Source organism: Engraulis encrasicolus, chromosome 16 (genome assembly GCF_034702125.1).
Source record: "Engraulis encrasicolus isolate BLACKSEA-1 chromosome 16, IST_EnEncr_1.0, whole genome shotgun sequence".
NCBI classification, from domain to species: domain Eukaryota; kingdom Metazoa; phylum Chordata; class Actinopteri; order Clupeiformes; family Engraulidae; genus Engraulis; species Engraulis encrasicolus.
In genome coordinates, this window is record NC_085872.1 from 26,054,805 (window position 1) to 26,080,970 (window position 26,166).

The 26,166-nt window shown below is 41.9% G+C and overlaps 1 protein-coding gene across 1 annotated transcript; it reads right to left on the reverse strand.

Moving 5' to 3' along the window:
- Window positions 1-955: 955 nt before the first annotated feature.
- crtc1a (CREB regulated transcription coactivator 1a) lies at window positions 956-25,277 on the reverse strand. The gene is made up of 14 exons (XM_063219138.1): window positions 25,136-25,277; window positions 19,838-19,954; window positions 19,500-19,639; window positions 19,063-19,122; window positions 18,612-18,703; window positions 18,291-18,376; window positions 18,165-18,208; window positions 17,016-17,218; window positions 14,268-14,413; window positions 12,930-13,148; window positions 11,980-12,078; window positions 7,370-7,453; window positions 6,320-6,500; window positions 956-6,110 (listed from the first exon to the last, which is right to left on the reverse strand). The coding sequence occupies exons 1-14, from the start codon at window positions 25,259-25,261 to the stop codon at window positions 5,893-5,895; spliced, it is 1,815 nt and encodes a 604-aa protein (XP_063075208.1). The 5' UTR covers window positions 25,262-25,277; the 3' UTR covers window positions 956-5,892.
- Window positions 25,278-26,166: the final 889 nt, after the last annotated feature.

The window sequence follows — 26,166 nt, forward strand, 5'->3', positions numbered from 1 at the left end:
CATATATACACGCGATCATTTTGGTGTGGTTTTAAANTCTCTACTAGATATGATGGCTTCTGTGGAGACGAGTAACCACCTCTCTGGCTAATGTTTGGCGACGCTAATTTGGCTACTCCAATTACATTGAGTAAACACGTCACACATACGAGTCAGTGTAGTTCTGTGTTAGCTTTTTAAAAGAATATTAAAATCAGCTCAGATCAGTGAAAAACCGAACATTTTACTACCTGGTTCGATAAAACGGGCCAACATGCCCATAATATGACTGCCACTACTTCTACTTCGTCGTCAGGGCCGAGATGTAATTTTTCAAAGAAAAAAAACATTCATTTGTTGCAGGGGGTTGGAACGTTGCCAGCAGGGGGCGATGAGATTACTTTCCCTCCCTATACTGTAGCGTATTAGAAGCAGAGAGTCAGTGGTTGTGCCACCAGAGCCCTCTCTTACAGAATCTGTGGTGCCACTGCTCAACACAGGAGTCAACGATGAACACGCTCAGGCTTTGGTATGGCTGCGGCGGGCACAGATTGAAAAGTCTCGTCTCCAAAGACTAAAACGCGATTACACGAGCCATTCACGAATAAACAATGAACAATGCAACTAAAAAAATAAAATAAAAGGGTATTAAAAAATACATTGTTCTAATATCTCCATGCCATTGCCCTGACATATTTTCCCTCCACATGAATATTCCTATGGAGCCCTATGTTGGTAGCTGAACTCATATAGACTACAGAAAAGTCAACACACCCTAAACACAAAATCACTAAGGTGACTGCTTCCTTTTGGAGAGTGTGACAGAAAAGAAAGCTATGCTTCAAGGTGCAGAACTGGTGATAATACTAGTTTGTTACTAGTTACATTTTGCATTGAAATAGATACTAAAGCATTTCCTTAGTAATCCAACATCAATCAATCCCTTATCAACAAACTGGTGTCACATATTTCAAATTTTATTCAATATTAAATACAAACTTACAAAGACAAAAGCCTCCACATGAGAGATACAATGGAACGTTTAAATTTAAGCAAGTCTCCATAATTCACACATGTATACAACCCAATTTTTATTTTGTGTAGAAAACAAAAGCAAAATATGGTTTGTTTTAAAGGGTTATTACAACATAATGACAGGATTGCAAAGCTGTGTTGCTGAATGCTTGTTTTGCATATTTGGTGAGCATATGCATGTCCTGTAACTATACAAAGGAACTATGATACACCTTGCTGTGCACCATACACACTAAATATCATAACAAATTAGCTGCCATTGTATAGATAATTGAGAAATGAGTAATCTCAACAGTTCATTGTCATTAAATGCACATACCATAGCCTATCTGAAGGTTTAGTTGGGTTGTTTATGAAGTCAACTGCTGCAGGACATATCTGTGCATGTCAACTGGTCATTGTTACGGCAAACTATACTCATAGTATTGTTGAGATGGAAACTTCTATATAACTGGGTGATTCAATTCTGAGACAAATGCCCCGAAATAGGGAAAATAAAGAGGCAGAATACCTTGGACCATCTAAGATGAAATAAAATAGGTTGAACGTATTGGTACAGCTAGTTACAAACCAAAAATTGAGCAGGTCACACAAAGGCATAAGCACGTGAGGGTCTCTTTTATTCAGTACCATGCAGATGCCCCTCTGATATTTTGCACAAGACTGCAATTTTTGCCAGAAACAATACACTAATGGATATTTTTAAAGGTGTAAACAATTAATCATATTCCCACATTGTTGGTTGCCAGATATAAGCATAACACATACAGACTGGTTTTATAAGCTGGGAGATGGCCAAACATTACTACCAGAAATCATCAGCATTAACAAACACTGTCGTAACAAAGCACACAACAAATTACAAGTCTTTCGAAAGCACTGACTCAAAATTAAAGGGATCCTAATTTTTTTTTCTCAAACTTTGGCATTTTCAAATGGCTCATCCACTGACAAAATACTTAAGGTAGAAAAAAACACCTAGATCTTCAGAGAGAAACACAAAACCATGATGGTGTAGTATTGTTGGACATTATATGGTTTCTTAGTCACGTAAAATATACATTTTTCACACCACTTGATCTGATATGGTTATGATAAATAGTTACACCCTCAACAGCATGGATTTGGATGGTAATAGTAATACAGACTTGGCTTCACTTCCATTCTGAAACACAAGTACCTGCTGTCAGATACAGTATTTGTTTTACATTCAACTTCTAAAGTAATTTGCTTTTTATAAAGAATAGAATTTATTAAAAGAAAGTTCTGACCACTTGCTGCGTGTGGTGATACGCTGTTCTATTTAAAAACAGGGGGTGCCATTTGTGTCATAGTGGTAAACGTAATCATATTTAGTGTGCTGATATAGGTTTTCCTTGACAAAATATTTAAAATGTGTACGTTACAAAATCATCTGAAAAAATATAGCTGGTAAGATTTTATATATCTGAACATGCCACCTATAAATTTCAAGGTTGAGCCAATTTGAGGTAAACCTTCACCTCTCAATCCGAGCCCACATCACATCACCACAATGATACATTGCAGCATTTAAATGTTCAGTGCATGTGACATTTTCACATTGACATCATACAAAAAAAGAAATCACAAAAAAACATTACATACCAAAATGTTTATATCTGCCAACACCAAACAGAAAGGACAGTGACTTCAACAGAACAAAATATATTAAACAAGTTAGCCACCTTACATCACTTTGTGCAGAAAGTCACTTGGTTTCTACACCAATGGAAAGCACCCTTACTCTGAATGGAAAGGGAGACGCTCTTGGGACACAAATTCAGTAACTTGACAAAGAAAAAAATGCTTCACAAAAAGACAAAACATGCATGCAATTAAAAAAAATCTACAGTACGTACGCATACACACATAAACATTTACATTGGAATAAATAAGAAATAGAAGGCTCCCATTCATAATAACATAACATGTTTAAAAATGCAAATAGTGGCTCCCTAAAAGCAAATGCGTTTACATATTTTAAATATATTTAAACATGCGTGAATTTAAAACAGTTTTCTGGAATCATTTAGCTGTGAATGAAGCTCAAACTATTACAATGCATTTTCAGTGCTGGGACATACAGAAAGAAATAAGAATCTATCAAGATGCACATGTATTTAGTGTGTAAAAGGAAGTTGAATAAACATTTACCACAGCCAACACCATGTCTACAACCCACCAAAACCAACATAGCGTTAGCTGCAAAAAAAAAAAAAAAAAGCAAAAACAAACAAACAAATAAACAAAAAAACATGAATGTTATTTGATGTGGGGAAAAGTTTTCACTTTCTTCGCTTTTAAAAATGTAGGTAGAGCATACAACGGGATTATATACAGAGACTTGGGTTCTGTGCATGTGATATAGACATGATCATTTAAAAATACCAGGATGTATGTAACTTGTAATGTTGTAATTTTAATCTCGACAGGTAGAAAGGATCATACGCTGGCACTCTATCAGTCCCCTGCAGTAGTAAGAGTAGAGGCAGTCCTTACAGACAAACTCATTCATTGTAGACCATAGAACGAACAATATTAGATCACATGGTAAGCTACTAATTGTTTCCATTTCACAGATCTGTATTTTTATCATATACAAAAAGTACAAGTCAGACAAAAACAGGTAGACAAAACACTCACTGATCAGGGAAAATACCCATCAACAGTCTAAATGCACATTATACAGTATAGAGATATATGTGGTTATCAGAAATGTAGATATAGATATAGATGTAACTATGTAACAAAATATGTTTTTTTTCTGAAGGCAGAGATACAAGTAGATTATGGAGCCCAAATCCAGAACAGTCCATCAGGGTGATAATAAATTGCAGTAGTGCCATAAAGTTATGAATCATGTGCAAACAATGTTTAACCATAGAACAATGACAAAAAAAGAAAAGAACATCATCTTTTTCATAATATATTTAACATTATATGAGGAAGAGGAAAATGAAAACAAGAAAAAAAAGGAAAACATTGATGGAAAAGGGTTTGGTCCTATGTTTATGCAATCCAATTGGAATATATTACATAAAAGAATTATGTACATTCTAGTTATAGTACATCTTTAGTTAAGATAACTAACATGTTACTAATCTTTTTGTACACTTGAGTGGAGTACTGTGGGTGTATTAAAACGATTCTACCTATATGAGACAATATGCCTTGGGGCCACTGCATGCAATAAAATATGCTTTTTGGTTTGTTAGAAACCTTTTTTGAGAAGCTGCACATTTTTTGTTTCTTAAGCTTTCAAATATGCTTATCTACACTGATTTGATAAGCTTTGCATAGATAATACAAAAAGGTCCAATTGAAAATACCTTTAACATATAAATTACTCAAAATGCCACAAACAATATTAATATTTAAAATTTCCCACAATAAAGTATGTACATATGTGGAAATGATTATCCTATAAGAGTGATAACCCTCCCCGTCACACTGTATACACCACAACAGACAGTTTTTTTCAGTACTAGGTTTTCCTTCTTAAAGCATGTGTAAACATGATGAATTTTTTTCTTTAAAAAATATAAATGTATAACACACATTAGCGACATATATTTATACATTATCACAAAATATAGCGGGGGAAGAGAGACTGCATCTTACTGAAATAAGGCAGAGAATGGTAATCACAGTGACAGTGAAAGAGATTTCCTGTTATGTATTTCCATAGATACCAATCAAAAGTGTATGCTAGTCTTTTCTGAATTTCTTTCAGAACCCCATGCTATGCTAACATTCAACTGTCCTAGATGATAAAGGGTTGCGCTCTAGTGTCTCACTATTGACAACAACTATGACAGTCCATGACCTCTTAGGCTCTGACAAGACAGGTGCTGTGAGAACCAGAACAAGCATATTCATGATGAGAACTGAACATCTGCAGACCAAATGTAAGTACAGTCGATTAGGTGTTGCTTTCCTGTAGAAGTGAGTTCATGAAGTATTTACATCCTTTTTTTAAATGTAGCACAATTTTTCACATAGAGCACAGCAAGGCTAGATTTCAACTTCAACATGGACACTGATTACAGCAATGAAGTGCCAAGTCATGTGCTGTTGCCAATGGGAGCATGAGGCAGTTATAAGGACATTCTGGCAACACATATCTGGCAACACATATACACAGACCAAGGAATACTGACAATCAGCTATTAAAAGAAAAAAACAGCTGCACACAAACAAGAACATGGGGAGGGTTAGTACTCCTTAAGTGGTGATGCTGCAAAGTAAGTAGTGTACTGAAAAAAATAAAAAAATAAAACATGAATTAAAAAAAGGTAAGTGTACAAATGTAAAAGGTGAATCAACAACAGATAATCCCAATCTTACATTTCTGCCTTTTAACGGTTGTAAAGGTAAACAAAACCTGAAGCACCAGACGAAAAAAAAAAACACTATTATGTACTCCTATACATATTTTCGGTAACATAAAAACTGAAATGAGGCATAACAAAGGTAGTGTTTCCATATTTAAACTAAAAAAACAAAAACAAAGTTCATTTAGGGTCGTGTAACAACTCAAAACACTCGAATCTGTAATTCAACAGACAAATGCACCTGTTGTGCTATCTTGGCAGTGAGTCATTGCCCAGTCCAACCTTCCCAAAGCACATTTCCTCGCTTGTGATTTGGGACAGAGGGTTTTGGGGAATTTGTGTGTGTGTGTTGGGGGGGGTGTCTGCTAATGGTGACCAACCCGAGACAGACGCCAAATTCCTCTCCCACATTTGTGACACAGAACCCTGATCAACCCCTTTGATCGAAGCCAAATACACACACACACACACACACACACACACACACACACACACACACACACACACACACACACACACTAGGCTACAACCTGTCCAGCCGAAAAGCATCCTCGGTGGCTGCATCAGCAAGCACCATGTCTGGGTCGTTGAGCATGTGCAACCCATCCAGGGTGAGGGGCTCTATCTTCAGCTCGTCTAGGGGGAACTGAGAGTCAGCATCGAAGCTGTCGTCACCTGGCAACGTGCTCTCCAGCTCCTTGGACAGAGCATCTGCCGCCACCGAGGACATGGACAGGTCACCTGTAAACAGCCAAGACGTATGGTAACGCAGGTGTACAGTATTCACACAGCAGCCAACGTATGCGATGCTTCAAAAAAAAAAAAAAAGGATCAGCGAATCAAAGATGAAAACACATGCATGATAACCATCGCCGCCGTTAATTTCAGCAGAGTTTCATCAGGGTTGGCGGTGTGTTGCAGCATTATGTCTTAAGGGTACGGAGCATTACCTGTGAGGATGATGTTGGGAATGCTGCCATGGCTGCTGTAGCCCAGTTGCTGGGAGTCCTGGAGGCTGCCATGGCTCCCGGAGAGGCCCAGGAGGGCAGCCTGGGAGCTGCTGAGGGTGGATCCGGGCCCGTACAGCCCACCGGAGCCCAGGGAGCCGTCGAGCATGTTGAACTGCTCTAGCTGGGAATAGAAGAGGAGAGGAGAGAGAGTCACACCACACAGCGCGTCACTTTGGGGAGTTATCCACCCACAAGTAAAGCGCTTCCTGGAGGACTATGCTGTCTAGTTTACGGTAAAATAATAAATATAAATAAATAATGTCCATATACAGTAAACAAAGAAAATAATACGAGTCAGTATTTTCATGCTGCAAATTATTCAGACTTGGTCATTAACATCTTGTCTTTTGGACAAGAGAGTGTGCTGTCATATAGCTTACATATTAAAAATTAAAAATTGCGCTGAGGTAAAGAAACATGTAACACATTTCCGGTTTTGTTTCTTTAAGAACAACATTCATGTTACATTTCCATGTAGAGTAAAGAGCTGTAGCACAAGGTTACATCATCTTGTATGAGAAGAAATGTGAGGGAAAAAAAAAGCTGAAAAAATAGCTGAAATTGTTGCAATGTAAAAAACGGTCTCTGAGGAATGTAGCTACCCAATCCATTCCAGGAGGTGCTTGAGGTTTTAGTATCCTAACGGATAAGTTTATAGACACAAAGATTACATAATACTCTAAGGACATGGGAAAAAAACGGAACCACAAACAATGTCCTTAATAAATTATGCAGATGTAAAAACACTTCTGCTTTTGCTTCACAGCACTTCCAATTGAGGAACAACTCAGAAAGTCTTCCTATGCAGAGAAATGGAGGAAGAGGGAGGCTGACCCCACAACATAAATCATATCAATTATGCGGTTATAATTAGTAGTTAGCAAGTCCATACAGCTATAGCACTAGTTATGTGAAGTGTGTTTTGAAACAACGGATTCTAGGAGGCACTGCAGACACACATTTCGTTCATTTCCACACTGCACTACTGACCTGCTGAGACAGAGCGCTCGTCTGACAAGAGGCCATCTGCTGGTCATAGAAAGAAGTGCCAAAGACACTACCCAGTATGGAGTGCTGAAACAAAACAAACAGAAAAAAAAACACTATAATAATCACGACTCTTGCTAGCAGGTGGTCCAACCCAGTGAGAACATGGACAGAGCCGCATTTACAGAGGGGAAGGACATGGAGTGAGATGAAGAATGATTTCCAAATCACTGCACAATGGCTACTGGCAAACACAGAAACATATGTTAGTATTCTACACAAATCAAGCATCAATTGTGGAAACCTTTCAACAATACAATACAAAGTACATTTTGTTCAGGAAAATAATGTCTGGACATTGCTAAATCTGAAAAGACATACAATTCACCTGGGCTGGTAAATATAAAACACTTGACTCTTATTGACTATGTGGTTCTCAGTAAGGAAGATGTCAGCCTAAGATTTAGGCAATGAAGTCACAGAAATCCACACACCTAACCAGGCAAGTAGCTACTCTTACACTCTTACCACTTAACATTTAGGTCACCAGGACCTCACAGCACTGTGCACTGGGTGTTGGTGTCAAAACAGGAAAAGGGGTAAAAGATAATGCACATGTGGCAACTCGCAAGCCGTTAACAAGCCGTTATTTCATCAAGTCAGTGAAGGGACAAGGAAAAAAACGGAGCCATAGAAACAGCTGACGAAAAGCACAAAAACAATAAAAGAAACTCTGAATGTTACACCCATGGCTGGGCTCCCTTAGTAGTGAATCTGTTACCTGGCTCTTGCCCAGAGCATTTATTGCCACAATATGAACAAATTCCTTCATAAACATTTTCTGTTGATCTCTAAAGTGTCAATATAGTCCTATAATATGTCCTGTGATATTGAAGCAATACATGCTCAGATCCTGCTACATGCTCCCAGACCTCCGTGTCTGTTGAGCACCACCAGGGGGCTCCAGAGCTAAACACACTAGAGCGTGGCTCGGGCCGGTTTTTTCTGTCCGAGCCCGGCCCTCAGCCGACAGAAAAGTGATCAACCCCGACCCGAGCCCGAGACTAATTAAAATGTTTGTGTCCGAACCCGTCCGAAGCCCGAGACCACTGTAATAACAACAGAACCTGTGCGCAAGCAATATTTTCTATGTGGCCTCCTTCATACTCAAAATAGCACGTGATAAATAGCCAGGATAGGGATGAGGCAATTTGCTGTAGCCTAATTTAGTTACGCACGCATAGTAAGTATAAACACACGCATACATGTGACAGCGGACCTTATGTTTCTTTCGGTTAGACCAGAGATGTTGGGTGCTGTAATCAAATGCATGGGAGGGGCGTGAGAGGATAAGAAAGGCGAAAACTAACGAATACGGTTTGGATGCAGTCAGCGCGGCTATGGACGCATTTGTTACGTTACTGTTAGTGCAAATAAATCCCCGCGAGCCGGTGAAGATGCCACTCCTTGTCGTTAAGAAGGATGGGCTATAAGTTCACCCCGAAGAACAGTAGCCTGTTCGGCCCTCCAAGAGAATGTCATTTCCCTGATGTCCATGCGGTCAATATAAAATCAGGAAAGGTTACACGCGCATAGTTACAACTGTAGGCTACAGTAAAAGTGACAAGAATTAAGAACCTACGTGAAGGACATGAAATGTCACAGCGGACAAAGTAGTAACAGGAAACCTCTTCGCCCCTACCTTAGGCAACTCCACGTAGCGTGTGCGTCTTCTTTAATCCATATTATGCTCCTTGCTACCCCTTGCTGGAAATGTAATCCTTGGCGAGCAATGCAGTGACACACTTCGTCATTTTATGTTCAACATTTAAGACAGCACCGAAGGCATGCTAAAACATGGCCTACACTAGGCCTACAACAAAATACCACGCGTTCACTGACAACTGTATTTGGCGCTTATTAAGAAAGCAAGTTGACTCGGCATTTCTGCTCGGCTGACTGGGAGTGAGCGTCCATGTTGCCACTGGTAACTGGCGCGTGCATACAGCCAATAATAATCACTCGCACGAGTAGCCTACCAACATTTTCATTTATGCATATTCAATTACTTATTTTTTAATCACAAAACTGCTGTTTGCATGAACTGAAACGTTTCCTCTGATTGCTTACAATTTTCACAATGTCTGTTTGGTTCAAGCCCGAGCCCGACCCGAGTCCGACAGATATTCTATTTTTTTTGTCCGAGTCCGGCCCGGCCCGTCGGGTTCCGACCCGGCCCGTCGGGCTTCGGTCGGGTTGCCATGCTCTGAAACACACACAGAGAGGTCTGGTAAGAACCAGGCTAGTGAATCTGTACACTGGAAAAAAAATAATAAAGTAGGCACTCCATGAGCAATAAGGCTCTTTCTTAACCCATCTTGTCAGGGCAGCACAAGGCAGTGCGTCTGTGTCTAAAACAAAAAGGACACTGCTTTGATGACACCAATGTGCACATTTTGGACAAAGGAGAAGGGATCTGTGTTTCCAGATCTGATGTGGTAGAGGCATTTCCTGCACTCAGCGCTCAACGATAAGTAAATAAGGTGAAGTGACTTAATGGTTTAGGGAATTGTTCTTTATGTTGCAAGGTTGCAGGTTCGAATCTCTAAGTGGGAATAATGTGCGTGGACTCCTCTATGACTGAATGATTGATGGCTAACCCCACACTAGTCTGTAGCCAACACAATGTACCTGAGTAACTGTTAAGCAGTTCTGGATAAAAGCTTTTGCCAAATGAACTGAAATGTAATGTAATGTTTGAGGGCTTGTATACCAACAGCATGGCAATTGTAAAACCATGGGGAAATCACCGACAAGCACTTTGGTTCCCAGTGAAACTGGGCCACCATCCTACCCTAACAACAGGCCTGCCAATCTTACAACAGCTTAGGAAAGACAAATTAAGAAGTCCATTCAAGCCCATATGAAACAATCATCATAAACAGAGCTCAGAGGTTACCACACAGTTGATCAGCCACATAACATGGCTGTCGTGAAGTGCCTTCTCACGAAACAGTCACCATTGATGGTATTCACACTGCTTAGTGCAGATCCTAATCTAAATTCTCACAGTGACTCATGCGAACCGGGACATGTTGGCACAACATGTCATCATACCTGAAAGGGCATATGGCCTTGTGTCACATGGTAAATGGTCGCAGGTCAACCCAGTTTTGTCAGAGACACTCATAAAAGTTTAAATACTCTGACTGCACTATCACCTAGAAACAATGAAGGAGCCTTTCAGAGAAGTCCATAGGGCAATATCTTCAACCGAAAAAAGTCCTGTCACCATGACTAGTTTTAGAAGCGCTATATTACTGCCACAAGGTAGAACAATAGGATACATTTGTTGCCTACCATGTGGTAGGTCTTCACACAGCACCAATACCAACACCAAAGACAAGAAGATCAACATGGTACACAGAACATGGCACATACACACATAGATATACACACCAATGACTTGGTGAAAGCCAGTGCAAAGGAAGTGACAATAGTCATAGACAAATCCACATAGCACCATATGCCTACGTCTATATCAGCTCTGTGTTCTGTGTCAAATTTATTTCAGCATCCAGCACCACTTATAACCGGGAAAAAGTTTTTAAAAAATGTAATTGATAAATTGATTGAGAAAATGAGATATGTCTTCATATAATCCCATGTAATCGATTCTTTTTTTTTTCATTACTTTTTACAGAAATCTGAAAGCGAATTGGTACCAGTCTTTCAAGTCATCAACAAAACTAATATTTACCTCCATGTTACCTTGCCGAGAGCCCAAACCATTAACACTCAACTGACCAATGTGAAACATATGAATCAACTTCGGTTTCATTGTGTTTGACTAAATATGCCCAAAGCTGACCATAGCCTGGGAACTCCTATGCGGCCTTACGCATTCAATACAACCTGCTCAATAGTCTGGACACCATGTCTAAACCGCTCGCATGAGTTACGCAGTCAATCACATCACAAGGAGGAATGGCAAGATATATTCAACAAATGGAGGCTTATAGTTTGTTTACGGCTCCACCCTAGTGATATTAGATGTGAAACTAGCTTTCAATGAAGCTGTGTTAAGACAGTGTACTAAATAGTTCAGTAGAACGAAAGTTTATTTTTTTTAAATAGTTGACTGATTGAGGGCTACAACATATAATAATGACAGACATGAGTCACATCCAAAACACAGCCAATGACAATCGTAAAATCCACCTTCTCTCCAAGAAAATGAATAAATTGTTCTGAGACTAAATCTTGCTTGTGATTCAGGCAGGCGACAGCCAGACTAGGTTGACCATTGCCACTGATCTGAATTTGTATCACTATCTCAATGTATGGTTGTTGATCAATCAATCACCCAGCGCTACCTGCCCACCATTCCACATTAGATCCTTTAACCGAAACACTGGCAATGATTAGGACACTACAGAGGGACACGGACAGGGACAGTCGAGAGGTCAAGCATGATGGGAGCTTTAACATAGAGCAGCTGCACAGTAAAGAGAGAGAGAGAGAGAGAGAGCAGCCAGGGTCTGGCCTGGAGGCACACAACAAGGCAGCACGATGAGGCTTTCGGGAGTGGAGGCCGAGCGAGCCGCCCTTACTTGAGGCGAGCCCCCAGGAGAGAAGCCTTGGCTGGAGATGGGGGAGGTTGGAGACTTAGACGCGGAGCCCATCCTACTGCGGTACTCATGGAGGGAGGCCTATGTGGTACAACACGACAGTTAGAGAGACTGAGAGCTTCACCACGCCTGGCATCGCCTCTGTCAGCTGGGGAATCACATGGGGCACAGTGCGGTGTGGCTGTGGTGCACCTGCCATGTTTTGCAGATTTGTTAATTATGCTTCCTTCTCCTTTTTGACATGGTCTTACGAAATAAGTGTTTTACTCCTAAAATATATACGTACACACCTATGGGACCAAACAAACCTAGCCCACTGAAACGGCATCCTTGTTTTTCAGTACGCAGCAACAATGATGGAAATAAGGTTCTAAAGGACTTCAAAGGTTTTTGTTGTTCTGATTTCATTAAACTCTTATATAAAATAAAATGAAGTTATATGGTATTTTGCTTTTGTGATCAGAAGCGGTTTTGAAAATATACACACAGCCTTCTCTGTGAATCAAAATAGAATAGTACAGGCATCAACCCTTCTACAGATGTAGAGTGAAACAGATCAGTCACCCAGATATCACACATTCAGCTATATTAAGAAACATCCTTCGGGCACTGCTACTAACACCCTCACCTACATAGAATCAAAGTGAAGTGAAAGTGAAAGTCAGTACCCCTTAATGAAGGCGGCTCAGTACCACCTCTTACAGAAAGAGTACTACAATGGGAGGCATCACCCAGGATATTACAGAAGTAGCTATCCACTGATACAACAATAACAACAAATAAAAAACCATGTTAAGGTTTTTAGAATGTTGTGTGGAAAGCATTCATGAGTTGTTAAAAGGGATATTAGGCACTCTCAAATTCCAGCAAGAAAAAAAAAAAAAAAATTGGGGTACGAGTGAAAAAGACAGCATTCCGTATCCGTAACTCACCGAATTTAGGTCCACTGCACCGGTCTGGTTGGTCATGGTGGGCTGGGTCATGGTGGAGTTGATTGACAGCGGCGGCAGTTGCACCAGTCTGGTCAGGCCGGCGTTCTGCTGCTGCTGCTGCTGCTGCTGCTGGCCGCTCACCGGCTGCGTCTGGGCCTGGTTGAAGAAGGTGTACTGCGCCAGCTGCTGCTCCAGCATGATGGCGTCTATCGTCACCGCCTGCCAGGAGGAGAGGGAAGACAGCATGGTGCTATTTCTATTGAGGCAGGGTAAAGAATGACACCCACACAAGGATGAAAAGCTGCTTATGTTAACCGCTTAAGACACGACTTTTCAAAATAGCTGTTACCACAATGGCAATGACCAAGTCGTAATGTATTACTAAGAGCCCCGTGCACTGTCATAGTAGTGTAGTACTATACTGCCCTACAATATCAGAACGCAGTATCTTGAAAATGGTCGAAAATGGGTTTAGACCGGAAATTGGCTTTAAAATACCTTCTTCTTCTTGTGTTAAAATTTTTTGGCCCAACTTGGTCCCGTTTCGGAAAAAAACGCAAAAAACTGATTATACTGCGCTTTTTGGCTTTAGGAGGTTACGTGGTAGGCTACTAGCCAAGAACGCAGTATAATGCGATACTGCACTTTTATACTGCACTTCTCCATTGACACCGTGGTTTTGGTGTAGACAGTAATACCACAACAGAGCGCAGTATAATGATTTTTCAGCTAAAAAGTAATGAGAATGTTGTTTTTTTTGCTTTTTTCTTGTGTGCATAAATTTTCACCCTAAAAAAGTATTATATGGAAGTGTCATCACCACTTTACCTCCAACACAGTCGCGTGGACAGAAAGGAAACTTTAAAGCCTTTTTTCTCAGTTTGGCATTTTGAATTATACTGCGTTCTGAAATTGTAGGGCAGTATAGTAGTTAACTTTCAATGTCTATTACAGCGTGCCACAGGAGGTACGGCGTGCATTAAGGGGCTACAAAGGCATGTCGACAAGACATGCATGCATGGCAAACTGCAACCTCACCAAAACACGTCCCACAACACACACACACACACACACACACACACACACACACACACACACACACACACACACACACACACACACACACACACACACACACACACACACACACACACAATTCTTTTTTTCTACCAGTCACAGGTCGTACAATCTGAGCATATTGCAACAGATTTGAAAGACAGAGCACAAACCACCACATTATCCACAAGTGTCGCACATCACAAAAACACACACAGTGCACTACACTAGTAATGGAGAGGCTTTGTGTGTGTGTGTGTTTGTGTGTGTGTGTTGTTTGACCTGAGCAAATGTGGGCGAGAGCGTTGGGGAGAGCTGCTGGAGAGAGGGTTGCTGGTGGGGGTCTGTGTTGAGGATGAGGGGCACCACACCCTCCGGCTGGCCTTGCACACTCACCGCCGTCACAGTGGGCTGAGAGGAGGGGAGTCCTGCAGAGAGAAGGGGGTCGTGGTAGTGGGGGGTGGGGGGTTAACAAAGTACTGGTAGACGCTTGGACATGGCAACTCCAACGAATACGATTAGACGATTAGAGATAAGAATTAGACACAAATTTAAATGCACATTTCTTTTTCTGCAGAGGGAGAGAGACAGAATGAGAGAGAGGGAGAGAGAGAGAGAGAGAGAGAGAGAGAGCAGACACATGAGCAGATGAGCAGACACTGAGTGTGTAGCAGAAACACAAGCGCTGAGTGTTAAGAGTTAGTGCGAAACCCCACAGCACTGACACTCACACTGGGAAATCCTGCTGCTGCAGCCACAGGCGCTTGCCATGAGAGCGACCGACTGCATTAGCGCGGCGACTGTCTGGCAGAGGACACGCCTCACACACTCATACCTTCTCCCATGCCTCGAAGAGTAGTACAATAACTGGCGCAGACGATTAAAATGCCAGAAATTCATTTTCATTATTAGCTAGGTGTGCCACGGGATGCAGCCATTACATGATTAAAAGTGATTGACACGCTTCATGGTTTTGATGCGCAGAGAATTGCCGTATTGTCGGGTCACAACAAAGGTCTGAGGAATTGAAAGATTTTCCTTTCCCCATGCTGTTGTTGTTTTTCTAGGTGCATACGGAGGGCAGAGAAGTTGCGTGATTCTTATTATAAGTGTCTAAGTCTATTTATGCCAAACTGAGAATAATTATATACGCACTACACACACAAGGGCATAGGCCTGGGCGATATGGACAAAAATGTATATCACGATATGGATTATTTTATATCACGATAGCGATATGTATCACGATATAGCCTTAAACAAAAAAAAAAACAAAAAACAAAAAAAAAAACATAGTCAACCAGTTTGACGGACAGGGTCGGAAAAAATCTTTCGCCTGTTTTCACCAGTCATCTCGTTTCCCAATGTGAGAGTCCCACGAACCAAGAACACCACAGATGCGCAAATTGCGGCCATAAACAGCAAGGTTCACGTTAGCCAACTGTGGCGGGACATTGGCATGAATGACCGGCAAAATAAAATGTGACTGGACAAAATGTCTGACAAAAAATGACTGTAATTAGTCAGTAAATTATATTAGCGCATTTTAAATAGGCCTACTTAATGTTACTTACAAAATACCAGTAGGCCTAATATGAAACTGAACAAAGCTGAAAATATTTGTGAATAGCCTATGTAAGAACTTGTTATAAACAGCACGCAATAGCCTATTGCTTGCTCTCGTCCCCACCAGCGTTGTCCCCAACCACGTTATGCTTCCCAATAATCACTTGACTCACGCTGGTTGCTGTCGAGGAACAATTCTGTTTGTTGTAGTTTTACCAATATATCAGTGAACACAACAAAGGGCATTGTATTTGCAAAACCGTTTCATGCCCCAGAAGTCAAACCTAACTGTTTGGGACTCAATGGCATGCGCAGCATCATAGCATCGAGTCACTTTAACTTTTAGCCTACCTCTGCTGAAAAGTGGTGGATTTCCAAGTAGGCTACAAAGGGTCAAGTTAAACATTTCAGAGAATGATGTGCTCACGAGAAGTCCCAGTGAAAGTGCACGAAGGGCTTTATAACTGTTTTCATCACCGGCCAAAATGTGTAGCCCATAGTGCGTCGTACGGAACGTGTCAATTCCATTACTTTCGAGATCTATTGCAAAGCAGAGGTTGTGTAGGAGAGATGCGCTTCACAGAAGCGCAAGGGGGAGGGGGGCTCGGGGGGGGGAAGTCTCGTGCTCAGAATCTACAAAACAGCGCAGTTAGGAATGCCAAACTTCACCGCAGCATCTAGTTGGCTCAGTTTTGGTAAGTTGTCCAATGCCTTTTTCCAGCCATGATTCGCACGCTTGCTGCCCGGTGCTCGTCACGTTAGCTGGCAAGGCAGTGGCAAAGACACTTTTCCGGGTACTGCACTCTAGGGGGCGCCAACCGAGGAGTGACTGCAGACTCAAAGTTTGAGTCAAACAGACTGAATAGGCTGCGTGCGCTCTCTTGACAGCATACGACCAGAAATAAATCATGGGAGTAAAACAATAAAATAGCCTAGTTTGGCCCACAAGTAGTTTTAAAATTATTTTTTGCACATGTTTACAATCATAAAATGGCTATATTATGAGGTGAAATTATATTAAAATGTGTATTAGCTGTAATAATGAAAATATTTTTTTATCACGATATAAACGATAGAGGAGAAAGGTCACGATAGACACGTTTCTCTCGTCCTCACGATATGTCTCGTCATATCGCCCAGCCCTACTAGGGCAGGTGAGGATTCGTGACATGCGACGATACACTGTATTAGCCTATGCTGTAAAAACGGACATGACTGGTATTTGCCAAAAGGGGGCGCTGCAGTAAAAAATGTATACGTCAACTATCACACATCACAGAGCTCATCATTCTGCCCTCTTCAATTCCCAACAAAATTAAATTTCTAATAAACTATTTTCATGAAGTGAATATGCCTGAATTCAACACATCTAGTGCATAACAACAACAACTATAAAACCAACCACCACTCCTGCAGGAATGTGCAGAGAGCTGAGCAGATAGGCGTGTGTGTCTCATCGTGTACCTGGGCCGCAGGTGGTCAAGCCCACGGTGAGGTTCCCCGTGCTGCTGGACACACTGAGGCCAGATGCCGAGTCCTCAGGGTCCAGGGGAGTGGGCAGAGGAGAGGGAAACTGGATGTTGGTCAGGTCAGGTAATGAGCCTCCCGTGTTGTGCGTGGCGGGGATGAGACCCGTGTTAATCTCTTGGTCTGGAGAAGGGAATATGCTGAAGACAGAGAAAGAGAGGATGGGAGATGTTTATTTTGTTGAATTAAGATGTTGGAATTTTTCATTTCGTATTATCAGACCAACACACACAAACAAACACATACAGTATGTGCGCACGCGCATACACACAGAACACACACATATTGTATGTACAGACACACACACACACACACACACACAGACACACAGACACACACGCACACACACACACACACACACACACACACACACACACACACACACACACACACACACACACACACACACACACACACTTTTGCAACTCCGTAGCACCACAAATTGGAGGGAAGGAGAGCAGTGTATAAGAGAGCTGAAAGTCAAGGCAAATCTGCTAGGTCAGTAGCACATCCCCCTAAATGTGTGAAGAGCGAGCAAGTTCTACAAATGCTCTCACTGCAGAGCTTTCAACTAGCCACAGCTACGGTATAGCACTCTGTATAATATCACCAGTTCCAGAACACCGGATCCCCACGCTGCCTCGACCTCTGTGAAAGCCCCTGGAGGGGGGGGGGGGGTCTGCCACAGCCCCCGGGGGGGAGGATGAAGCCACTGACCCCAGAGCCTCTGATCTGTTCCACAGCCTGCTCAGATACAGTGCTGTGAACATCAGTAGGCAGTGGCCCTGAATACAGGCAGATGGTCCGCATGAAACATGACATGTTGACTGCATCCTCAAAGACTAAGACTTTTATTCAGAGGACACACATTGGCTGAAAGGCACTGTATCGTGCCAAATGTGCTGCAAACTACATACTCTATCTGACCTAATATTTAATTGATCTGCTCAACTTAAGTGTTAAATGAGCGCGCCTGTGATCACTGATTCATACCACATCTTCTCATCTTCTCACATCTGGCAAAAGAGCGTGTAAATGAGGGAATGGAGGGGTGCGGGGTTGGAAAGGCCATTAATATAGACTTACTTGATCCCAGGGACTTTGCAGGGCTTCTGTTTCGAGGAAGCATTCTGAGTAGCAATAGAGAACAGCCAATGAATGACACATCGCGGGGCGAAATTAAAGGTCATCATATCCTTGAAAAGTCATTACCTTCTTGCTATCCCATTTGTTTTTTTGGTCATCATTTTCCATTTCGCTTTCTGTCATTTCAGTTCCCGGTACAGTCAGAAGTAGCACTAGGAGAACAAAGAGATGGAGAGGTGTTAAAAAAATGTTGAGCAATATATTTACTTTATATTCATAATATAATTGCAACTGATGTATAGGGTAGTATCTGGGAAGGAGGATTACTGGGACCATTAGAAACTGTTAGAAAGAGTATAATGGCTGCATCTTCTGTACATAGATTAGTCAAAATATAATCAAAACTTTGAATAAATATACAGTATTTGAAAGCATGTAATTCTGGACCTTGTTTCGGCTGTAATTCTTGTGATCCTCCAGCGAACTCTTGTGAAGCAGGGTTCAAAGTGCTTTGGTGCAGAGCCGAGTCCGAGTTTGTCCTTCAAGAGATGAAATAACAAGGCTAGTGTCAGCCACACTTAAGTCACTCGTTAGATCACAGGCGCTCATAACATCAAGAGCTTTCTCTCGGGCATTCCATTTTACTAATTACTAAGAAATGGATGTACAAAGCTCAACCATATATGCACATACTGTATGTTTGGTGATGATACATTCTAGAGAATTCTAGAGAATAGTGCAGCTTTAATCATAGCCATCTGATAGACATGGTACCGCTCATCTCTTCTGTCTTGGGCTGGTGGAGATCATGCAGTCTGTGTATGTCATTCGTGACTTGCTCATGAGTTGAGATGATTATGGGATAGCAGCATATGTCTTTATGCATCCACATCCTCACCTTCTCCAGCTGGTGTCCGGCGGCGGGGATAAGTACACAGAGCTGTAGGGGCATCCTCCGATGTGGGGGGGGGAGTGCAGTTAAGGCTGGCTCAACAATGAGGTATGATTATAATGTTTACAGAGTAAGTATGAGGGGGGCCAACTGTGGCTTAAGGCTAGGCTACGCAGCTGACCCAGGTTCGATTCTGGCCCTTTGCTGAACCTTAGCTGTCTCTCTCTCTCTCCCAAACGTTTCCTGTCTCTCTCTCAAACTGTCCTGTCACTAATAAAGCGCCTAAAAGACCAAAAAAATATCTTAAAAAAAATAGAGTAAGCATGAGAAGCAAGACACCACAAAACAAAAGTGTTTACTCCAGAGGAAGTCGATAGCAATGCGCCTTCAGCACTGCTATGCAGTTTTTCATTAAGTTCATTTGATTTTTGTGTAAAAAGGATATCTGTCTGCCATGCTTGTCGACTGAAAGGGGTCGGTGGTGTGGAGAGGTGATTCGGCTCCTGTCTCTGTAGACGCGATCTACAAGGCCCTGGTGCCTATTTGTTCGTCTGGTGTCCGTCCCTGCACTTGGGAACGGCGTCTGTGAAAAATCAATATACCGCTCTATCATACTTGTGCTGACAAAAACTGAAGAGTATGTTTTTTTGTTTTTTGTTTTTTTTTAATCAAAGTTATCTTACAGCCTTGCAAGAACAAGTGGAGTGTGCCTGGACACATCCAACCAACAGACACGGCATGACGAAATAAAACATTCAGCCACATTCAGCAACATTCATACCTGAAATGGTAGATCGGCAGTGGTGTTTCCAATCTGGTTGACATTGGGTAACGATCCTCCATAGTACTGCCCTCGATTCTGCCCGAGCTGCAGATACTGTGTTTTCTGCAACTGTAGCTGCAATAGAGTGGATGGACAATTTCAGAGACAGCGCTACCGGGACATAGGGCTAGCTGACTGCAAATTGTAAGCACCTGCAAATTGACGTGAGGCATTTTCTAGCAAAGAGTCGTTCAGTCAGTCACCCAATTGCAAAGTAAAAAAGAATTACATTATTGAAGACATACAAACTAGATCTGATGTGGGTGTCCTCATCATTTTAACATGAACATGGAAAGAGGAGGTAGTTCTCTTGGATATTTGATTAGGTCCTTAGTGTATATAATATACACTAAAGGGCCTAATCAAATATCCAATAATACAATAATAATACAATAATAATACAATACAACAATAATACAAAAATGTTTCACTGTTCTGCATAAAACTTCTACAAACAAATTCTGTGACATTGGTTCTGGGCCTGGAGAGTATGAGGGCAGGCACTTCATATTAGTCATCTGAAGACACTGGCCTGAAACTTGTGCCTGGCTAATTTGCCCTTAATAGTGTACTGCATTCATTTGAACAGATTGTGGAGCTCAATGTTAAAAGATTACAGGTTGAATGATAAAATTCTATGGCTTCAAAATATGTTTTGTTTCTAAATAGGGAGAGGGAGGAACGTCTTCAAAAGTATGAAATGCTAAGCAAAGCAAAGCACACAGCAGAGGTCAGACATGCCATTCTATATCACTAGCGGCCCCATGTGTGTACAAGTGGTGTCATCGTTAGGGAGATGGTCGGAGGGTCGGAGGGTCGGAGGGTGGCGAGTTTGAATCCCAGCCTTATCAGTAGAAGCTTCAACCATGTTTGAACTGCCCTTGCGCAAGGCACCTAAGCCCACATTGCTCCAGGCTGTAACCAATACCCTGTGACAAGCTGAGCTAAGGTCAATGTAATGGACAACGTTTTCCCACAAGTCTTCTGTTAAAGAATGACTTGTGCCAATTTCAATATACTGTTGTATTGCTCATGCTACCCTTGACTTGTCAGTACCTGGTGATGCTGTATTTTTCGAGTCAGCCTTTTCCGAGATCTGAGCTATTCTAATGGGGCAGATTTTGTTTACATTCAAAGTTTTGTTAATATACAGTAGGCCTACTCCAAATATTACCCCAAAAGTTATCGCTGTTTGTTTGTTGTCTGCTGATGTTGCATAACCTTTTGGATGTTATTGGGAATAAATCAAGATGTTTTTTTGAAGTGTAAACATACACCTGCCCCCATTACAATGAGCAGGATCTCGGAAAAGGCTGAAGAAAAAAAAAATCTCAGGTACTACTGACAAGTCCAGCGTAGTGTGAGCATTACAACAGCATGTTGAAATTGGCTGAAGTTACTCTTTATACTAATTAAATAATAGCTAGTGGCTCCATGTGTGTACTAGTGGTGTCACTGGACAGACAACATGGGGCCAGAGCAGACCTGGCACAATCGTTAGGGAGATGGTCTTTGGGTCGGAGGGTCGGAGGGTCGGCGGGTGGCCAGTTTGAATCCCAGCCTTATCATTAGATGCTTCAACTATGTTTGAACTGCCCTTGCGCAAGGCACCTAAGCCCACATTGCTCCAGGTTGTAACCAATACCCTGTGACAAGCTGAGTTGAGGTCAATGTAACCGAGAACGTTTTCCCACAAGTCTTCTGTTAAAGGATAACTCGTGCCAGTTTCAATATGCTGCTGTATTGCTCACGCTACCCTTGACTTGTCACCCAAAGAGAGATGGTTTTTGGGTCGGAGGGTGGCCAGTTTGAATCCCAGCCTTATCAGTAGAAGCTTTAACTATGGTTGAACTGCACTTGCGCAAGGCACCAAAGCCCACATTGCTCCAGGTTGTAACCAATACCCTGTGACAAGCTGAGCTGAGGTCAATGTTATGGAGAACTTTCTAAGTTTTGCCACAAGTCACCCCTGCCCTACTCCTAGCTGCCCAGGGGTCACAGCGTCCCAGCCGCCACAGCGTCCTTAATCTGTTCATAACCAGCCCTGGCAGGGGGCTCCCCTAGATGGCCGCTGGTCTCTGCCTGAGGTTTCTTCCTGACTATATGGGTTTTTTTCTCAGACCTCATTGAGCTTTTCCCCCCTATAGACCATGAATCAAATGAAAAAGGGAGTTTTTCCTCACCCCTGTTGCCACCAGGGGCCACAACTGAGCGCCCAAATTCAGTGTGACTATTTATCAATTATCCTGAACCCAACCACTGTGGACCTTATGCCTCTAAGAATCCTGGGCCCAACCTATGTGGACCTTATGCCTCTACAAGCTCTATTCATGTCTTCTTCTTTTGTCTTCTTGCTATTGCTTTCATGTTTCTCTCTCTCTTTTCTACTTCTCTTTTTAACTCCATCTTTAACATTGATGTTTTTCCCATTTGTTAAGCACTCTGAGCTGCATGCCTTGTATGACATGGTGCTATACAAATACAGTTGTTATTATTACCGGGTATAAGTCTTCTGTTAAAGGATAACTTGTGCCAATTTCAATATGCAGTTGTATTGCTCACGCTACCCTTGACTTGTCAGTACCCGGTGATGCTGCATTTTTCGAGTCAGCCCTTTCCGAGATCTGAGCTATTCTAATGGGGGCAGATTTTTTAAAAAGATAAAATTCTATGGCTTCAAAATATGTTTTGTTTCTAAATAAGAACATCATGAGGGAGAAACGTCTTCAAAAGTATGAAATGCTAAGCAAAGCAAAGCACACAGCAGAGGTCAGACATGCCATTCTATATCACTAGCGGCCCCATGTGTGTACAAGTGGTGTCACTGGGGCCAGCCCTGGCCCAATCGTTAGGGAGATGGTCTTTGGCTCGGAGGGTCGGAGGGTGGCCAGTTTGAATCCCAGCCTTATCAGTAGAAGCTTCAACTATTTTTGAACTGCCCTTGCGCAAGGCACCTAAGCCCACATTGCTCCAGGTTGTAACCAATACCCTGTGACAAGCTGAGCGAAGGTCAATGTAATGGAGAACGTTTTCCCACAAGTCTTCTGTTAAAGGATAACTTGTGCCAATTTCAATATGCTGTTGTATTGCTCATGCTACCCTTGACTTGTCAGTACCCGGTAATGCTGCATTTTTCGAGTCAGCTCTTTCCGAGATCTGAGCTATTCTAATGGGGGCGGATTTTGTTTACATTCAAAATTTGTGGGTTTTTGAACATTCTATAAAAAGAATGTGTTCTATAACAATGCAAGATTCTAAAATTCCTAAATTGTATGGCGCCCAGAATTCTATAGAACTTTCACTGCCCGAACATTCCCGTCACACCGGTGTGACAGTACACTCATCGGCCGGCCGCACACCGGCTCTGACAAAGTGCGGCGCACTTTTGCTTCCGACAGAATTTGGACCCCCAAACCCAATTTCACACAAACATTGCATTGATAGTCAATGGGCGGCGCCGACAAAATAGAACTCGTCTCTAATTGCTATCCGACATCGGCGAATGTCCGCGGACATCGGCGCCACTGAGCGTGGTTCTATTGAAAACAATGGAATCGAATTTTAGCTGAGCAGTGCTCAGCACTTTGTCGGAGCCGGTGTGCGGAAGCTTTAACATAGGCCTACTCCAAATATTATCCCAAAAGGTATTGTTTGTTAGTTGTCTGCTGATGTTGCATAACCTTTTGGATGTTATTGGCAATAAATCAAGATGCATTATATTGACCAGGATCTCGGAAAAGGCTGAAGAAGAAAAAAATCTCAGGTACTGACAAGTCCAGGGTAGTGTGAGCATTACAGCTGCATGTTGAAATTAGCTGAAGTTACCCTTTAACCTAATTCAACAATTCTAGATGTTTTCTGCAGAACCTTGTATTACATTCACTGGACTGATCATGAAATCAGGTTATAACAATATGATAAGCACATTGTTACCCCCCCCCCCCCGGGAATTACACAGGTGTTGGTTCTATTGTAAAATATTGCATTAGGGGTCTTGTGAACGGCCTTGCCAAATGGTTATGATTTTGAACCTGTGCCTGGAGAACGAGAAAAAAGCTTTAATGAGCGAAAGTTTCAGCGATGTTGATTCTGAAGGCTCAATCAGATCAATAAGAGACTTGAGGCCAGAAATAAACTGCAAAAGTTTATACACCTGGTCCTAATAAAAAATAATAGTAGAGTTGGTCTTGTGCACGCCCTTTCATCTAGTGCCCTCCAGGCCTGCTGCAGCCTTATAATTAAATGTAGATCAATATGCTTGTTTCTTATTTTACCTGGGCCCCGAAAACCCATTCGACCTCCTAATAATGAAGTTGAATAGCACTGGGCTGATTGTTGTAATAAATTTTGTTGATGTTTTAATTACAAAAGTCTATTTAAATCAAATTACAAAATGCATAGGCCTACTACACAAATGCCGTTAAGAATGTTGTGCCTTCAACGGAGATATAAGCACATTATAGGTGGCATTAATGAAAGGTTTGCATTGAATATTCTTTTGACAACAAAGGGTGATAAAAGATGCAATGGCACTATGTGCCCATTAAAAAGGAAAAAGGAAAGGTTGGATAAGTCAATGGGTTAAAACCATAAGATTGTTTAATAATTAATAGAATTGTCAACTTATATAAAATCTGAAAATACACTGAAGTCTGAAGATGCTGTCTGTAGTTCTGGACATACCGTGGCACTGGGTAATGTGTGTATGTGTGGGCTGCGATGCCGATAATTTTACCAATAGCCAAGGAAAATACTGATTAGTTTTCAGTTTATGCTGTACTGAACTTCCAGAAATGTGGAAATAGCGAGCTTCTTATATGGCATGATTATGTAGTACACTAGCATAGCCCACAATAACGGCTACAAGGATGCTGCAACAGATTCATGCGGCACGCTCCAAATCCGACCGCGGTCCGGCGCATATAAATAATATGACAAATATTTCAAATTAAGTCAGCCATTCATCCGTGCACCATCCTTTAAAAGACTGTTTACTACTGACACATACACGCGCAATACATAGATGTGTTCACCATTCGAAATACATTTAAACACGTAGCCTTTTTCCGGTTACCAATGCATGTTAACATCCCTACCGTGTATAGGATCATTAGGCGGACGTTTGTTATTGTTTACCCTCGGCCAAGCTAGCTTCAACAGCAGCAGAGCAGAGCCTGTAGTTCATTAACTGCCCAGTTGACAGCTTGCTAGCCACGGCTAACAGACTGTCATAAAAGGAATTTTGTGCATACGTACCCTTGCTGCCCTGGTAATGCTCAGGTCTTTCATCACCTCATCGAATGCCGCTGTTTCCTCCGCTTGCTTTTGGTTGTGTAAAGCGATTTTTTCGCTGAATTTACGCGGATTGTTTGAGGTCGCCATATTCCACTCTCCTGCTCTGCTTTCCCTCCGTGGCCACGGCGTGCCCACGTCCTTGCGCGTGGGCGTAGTTAACGCGCACATCTGGAGCGTCGCATTCCCCATCACTTTCACCTGTAATGAGGGAGGCTGAATGTAGTGCTATTACAGGTGTATTGTTTAAAAAAGAAATAGTAATACAAGTTAAACTATGTTGTAGGCTACTACTATGTTAAACTATGTTGTAAAATATATCGTGCGTATTTTCTTTAAATAGTTTGGAGACTACCCCGTGCATTTCTGAGCAGTAGGCCTAATTTTATGATATGTTCTTCTCGAATTCCATGGGATAACACCAGGACAACATTTGCGAACTGGGAACATAATGCAAACACATTTATTTTTACTGTAAGCCACGTTTAAGTTAGATAAACAAGCTCAAACCAGCGCCATAATGCAATGAGCGCACATGGCTCACAGCCGCACACAAGGCGCTACGGCCTACGGCTACATTCCATCCAAAATGTTGCAGAGTGTGTGTGCCTTACCCACATTTTGCTGTGTCAATTCAACAATTGGAAAGCATCTAAGTGTTCATTTAACACTATGCAATTTACTGTGTAGGCCCACATGAGGAAATGGAAACTGGGTCACTTTATAAGACTTTGGCCCTATCCCTATATTAGTTTTTTTATTATTTCAATTTATTTTTATTACTTTTTTCTTATGGGAAAGTTGCAATATGTTAAAACATTGGCCATTAAGATAAGTTGCAACATGGTTTTGTGGTTACAAGATGTTGCTTCTCAAGGTAACAGAAGACTGAGCAAAGCCAGAGTCCCCATAAAACGGCTGGGTTTATAATACACACAGGACTTCCACTTTTCACACTATATTGTTGTCACACACTGATCGCAACTTCAGCAACT

Bases quoted from the DNA above. Each gene is read 5' to 3' on its own strand.
- crtc1a (XM_063219138.1), bottom strand. From the start codon at position 25,261: ATGGCGACCTCAAACAATCCGCGTAAATTCAGCGAAAAAATCGCTTTA. The intron at 19,640-19,837 runs GTATGAATGTTG...GATTTTTCACAG, and splicing joins CTGCCGATCTACCATTTCAG to ACGCCGTTCCCAAGTGCAGG. The intron at 7,454-11,979 runs GTAAGGGCGGCT...GTTTTGTTTCAG, and splicing joins CTCCTGGGGGCTCGCCTCAA to CACTCCATACTGGGTAGTGT.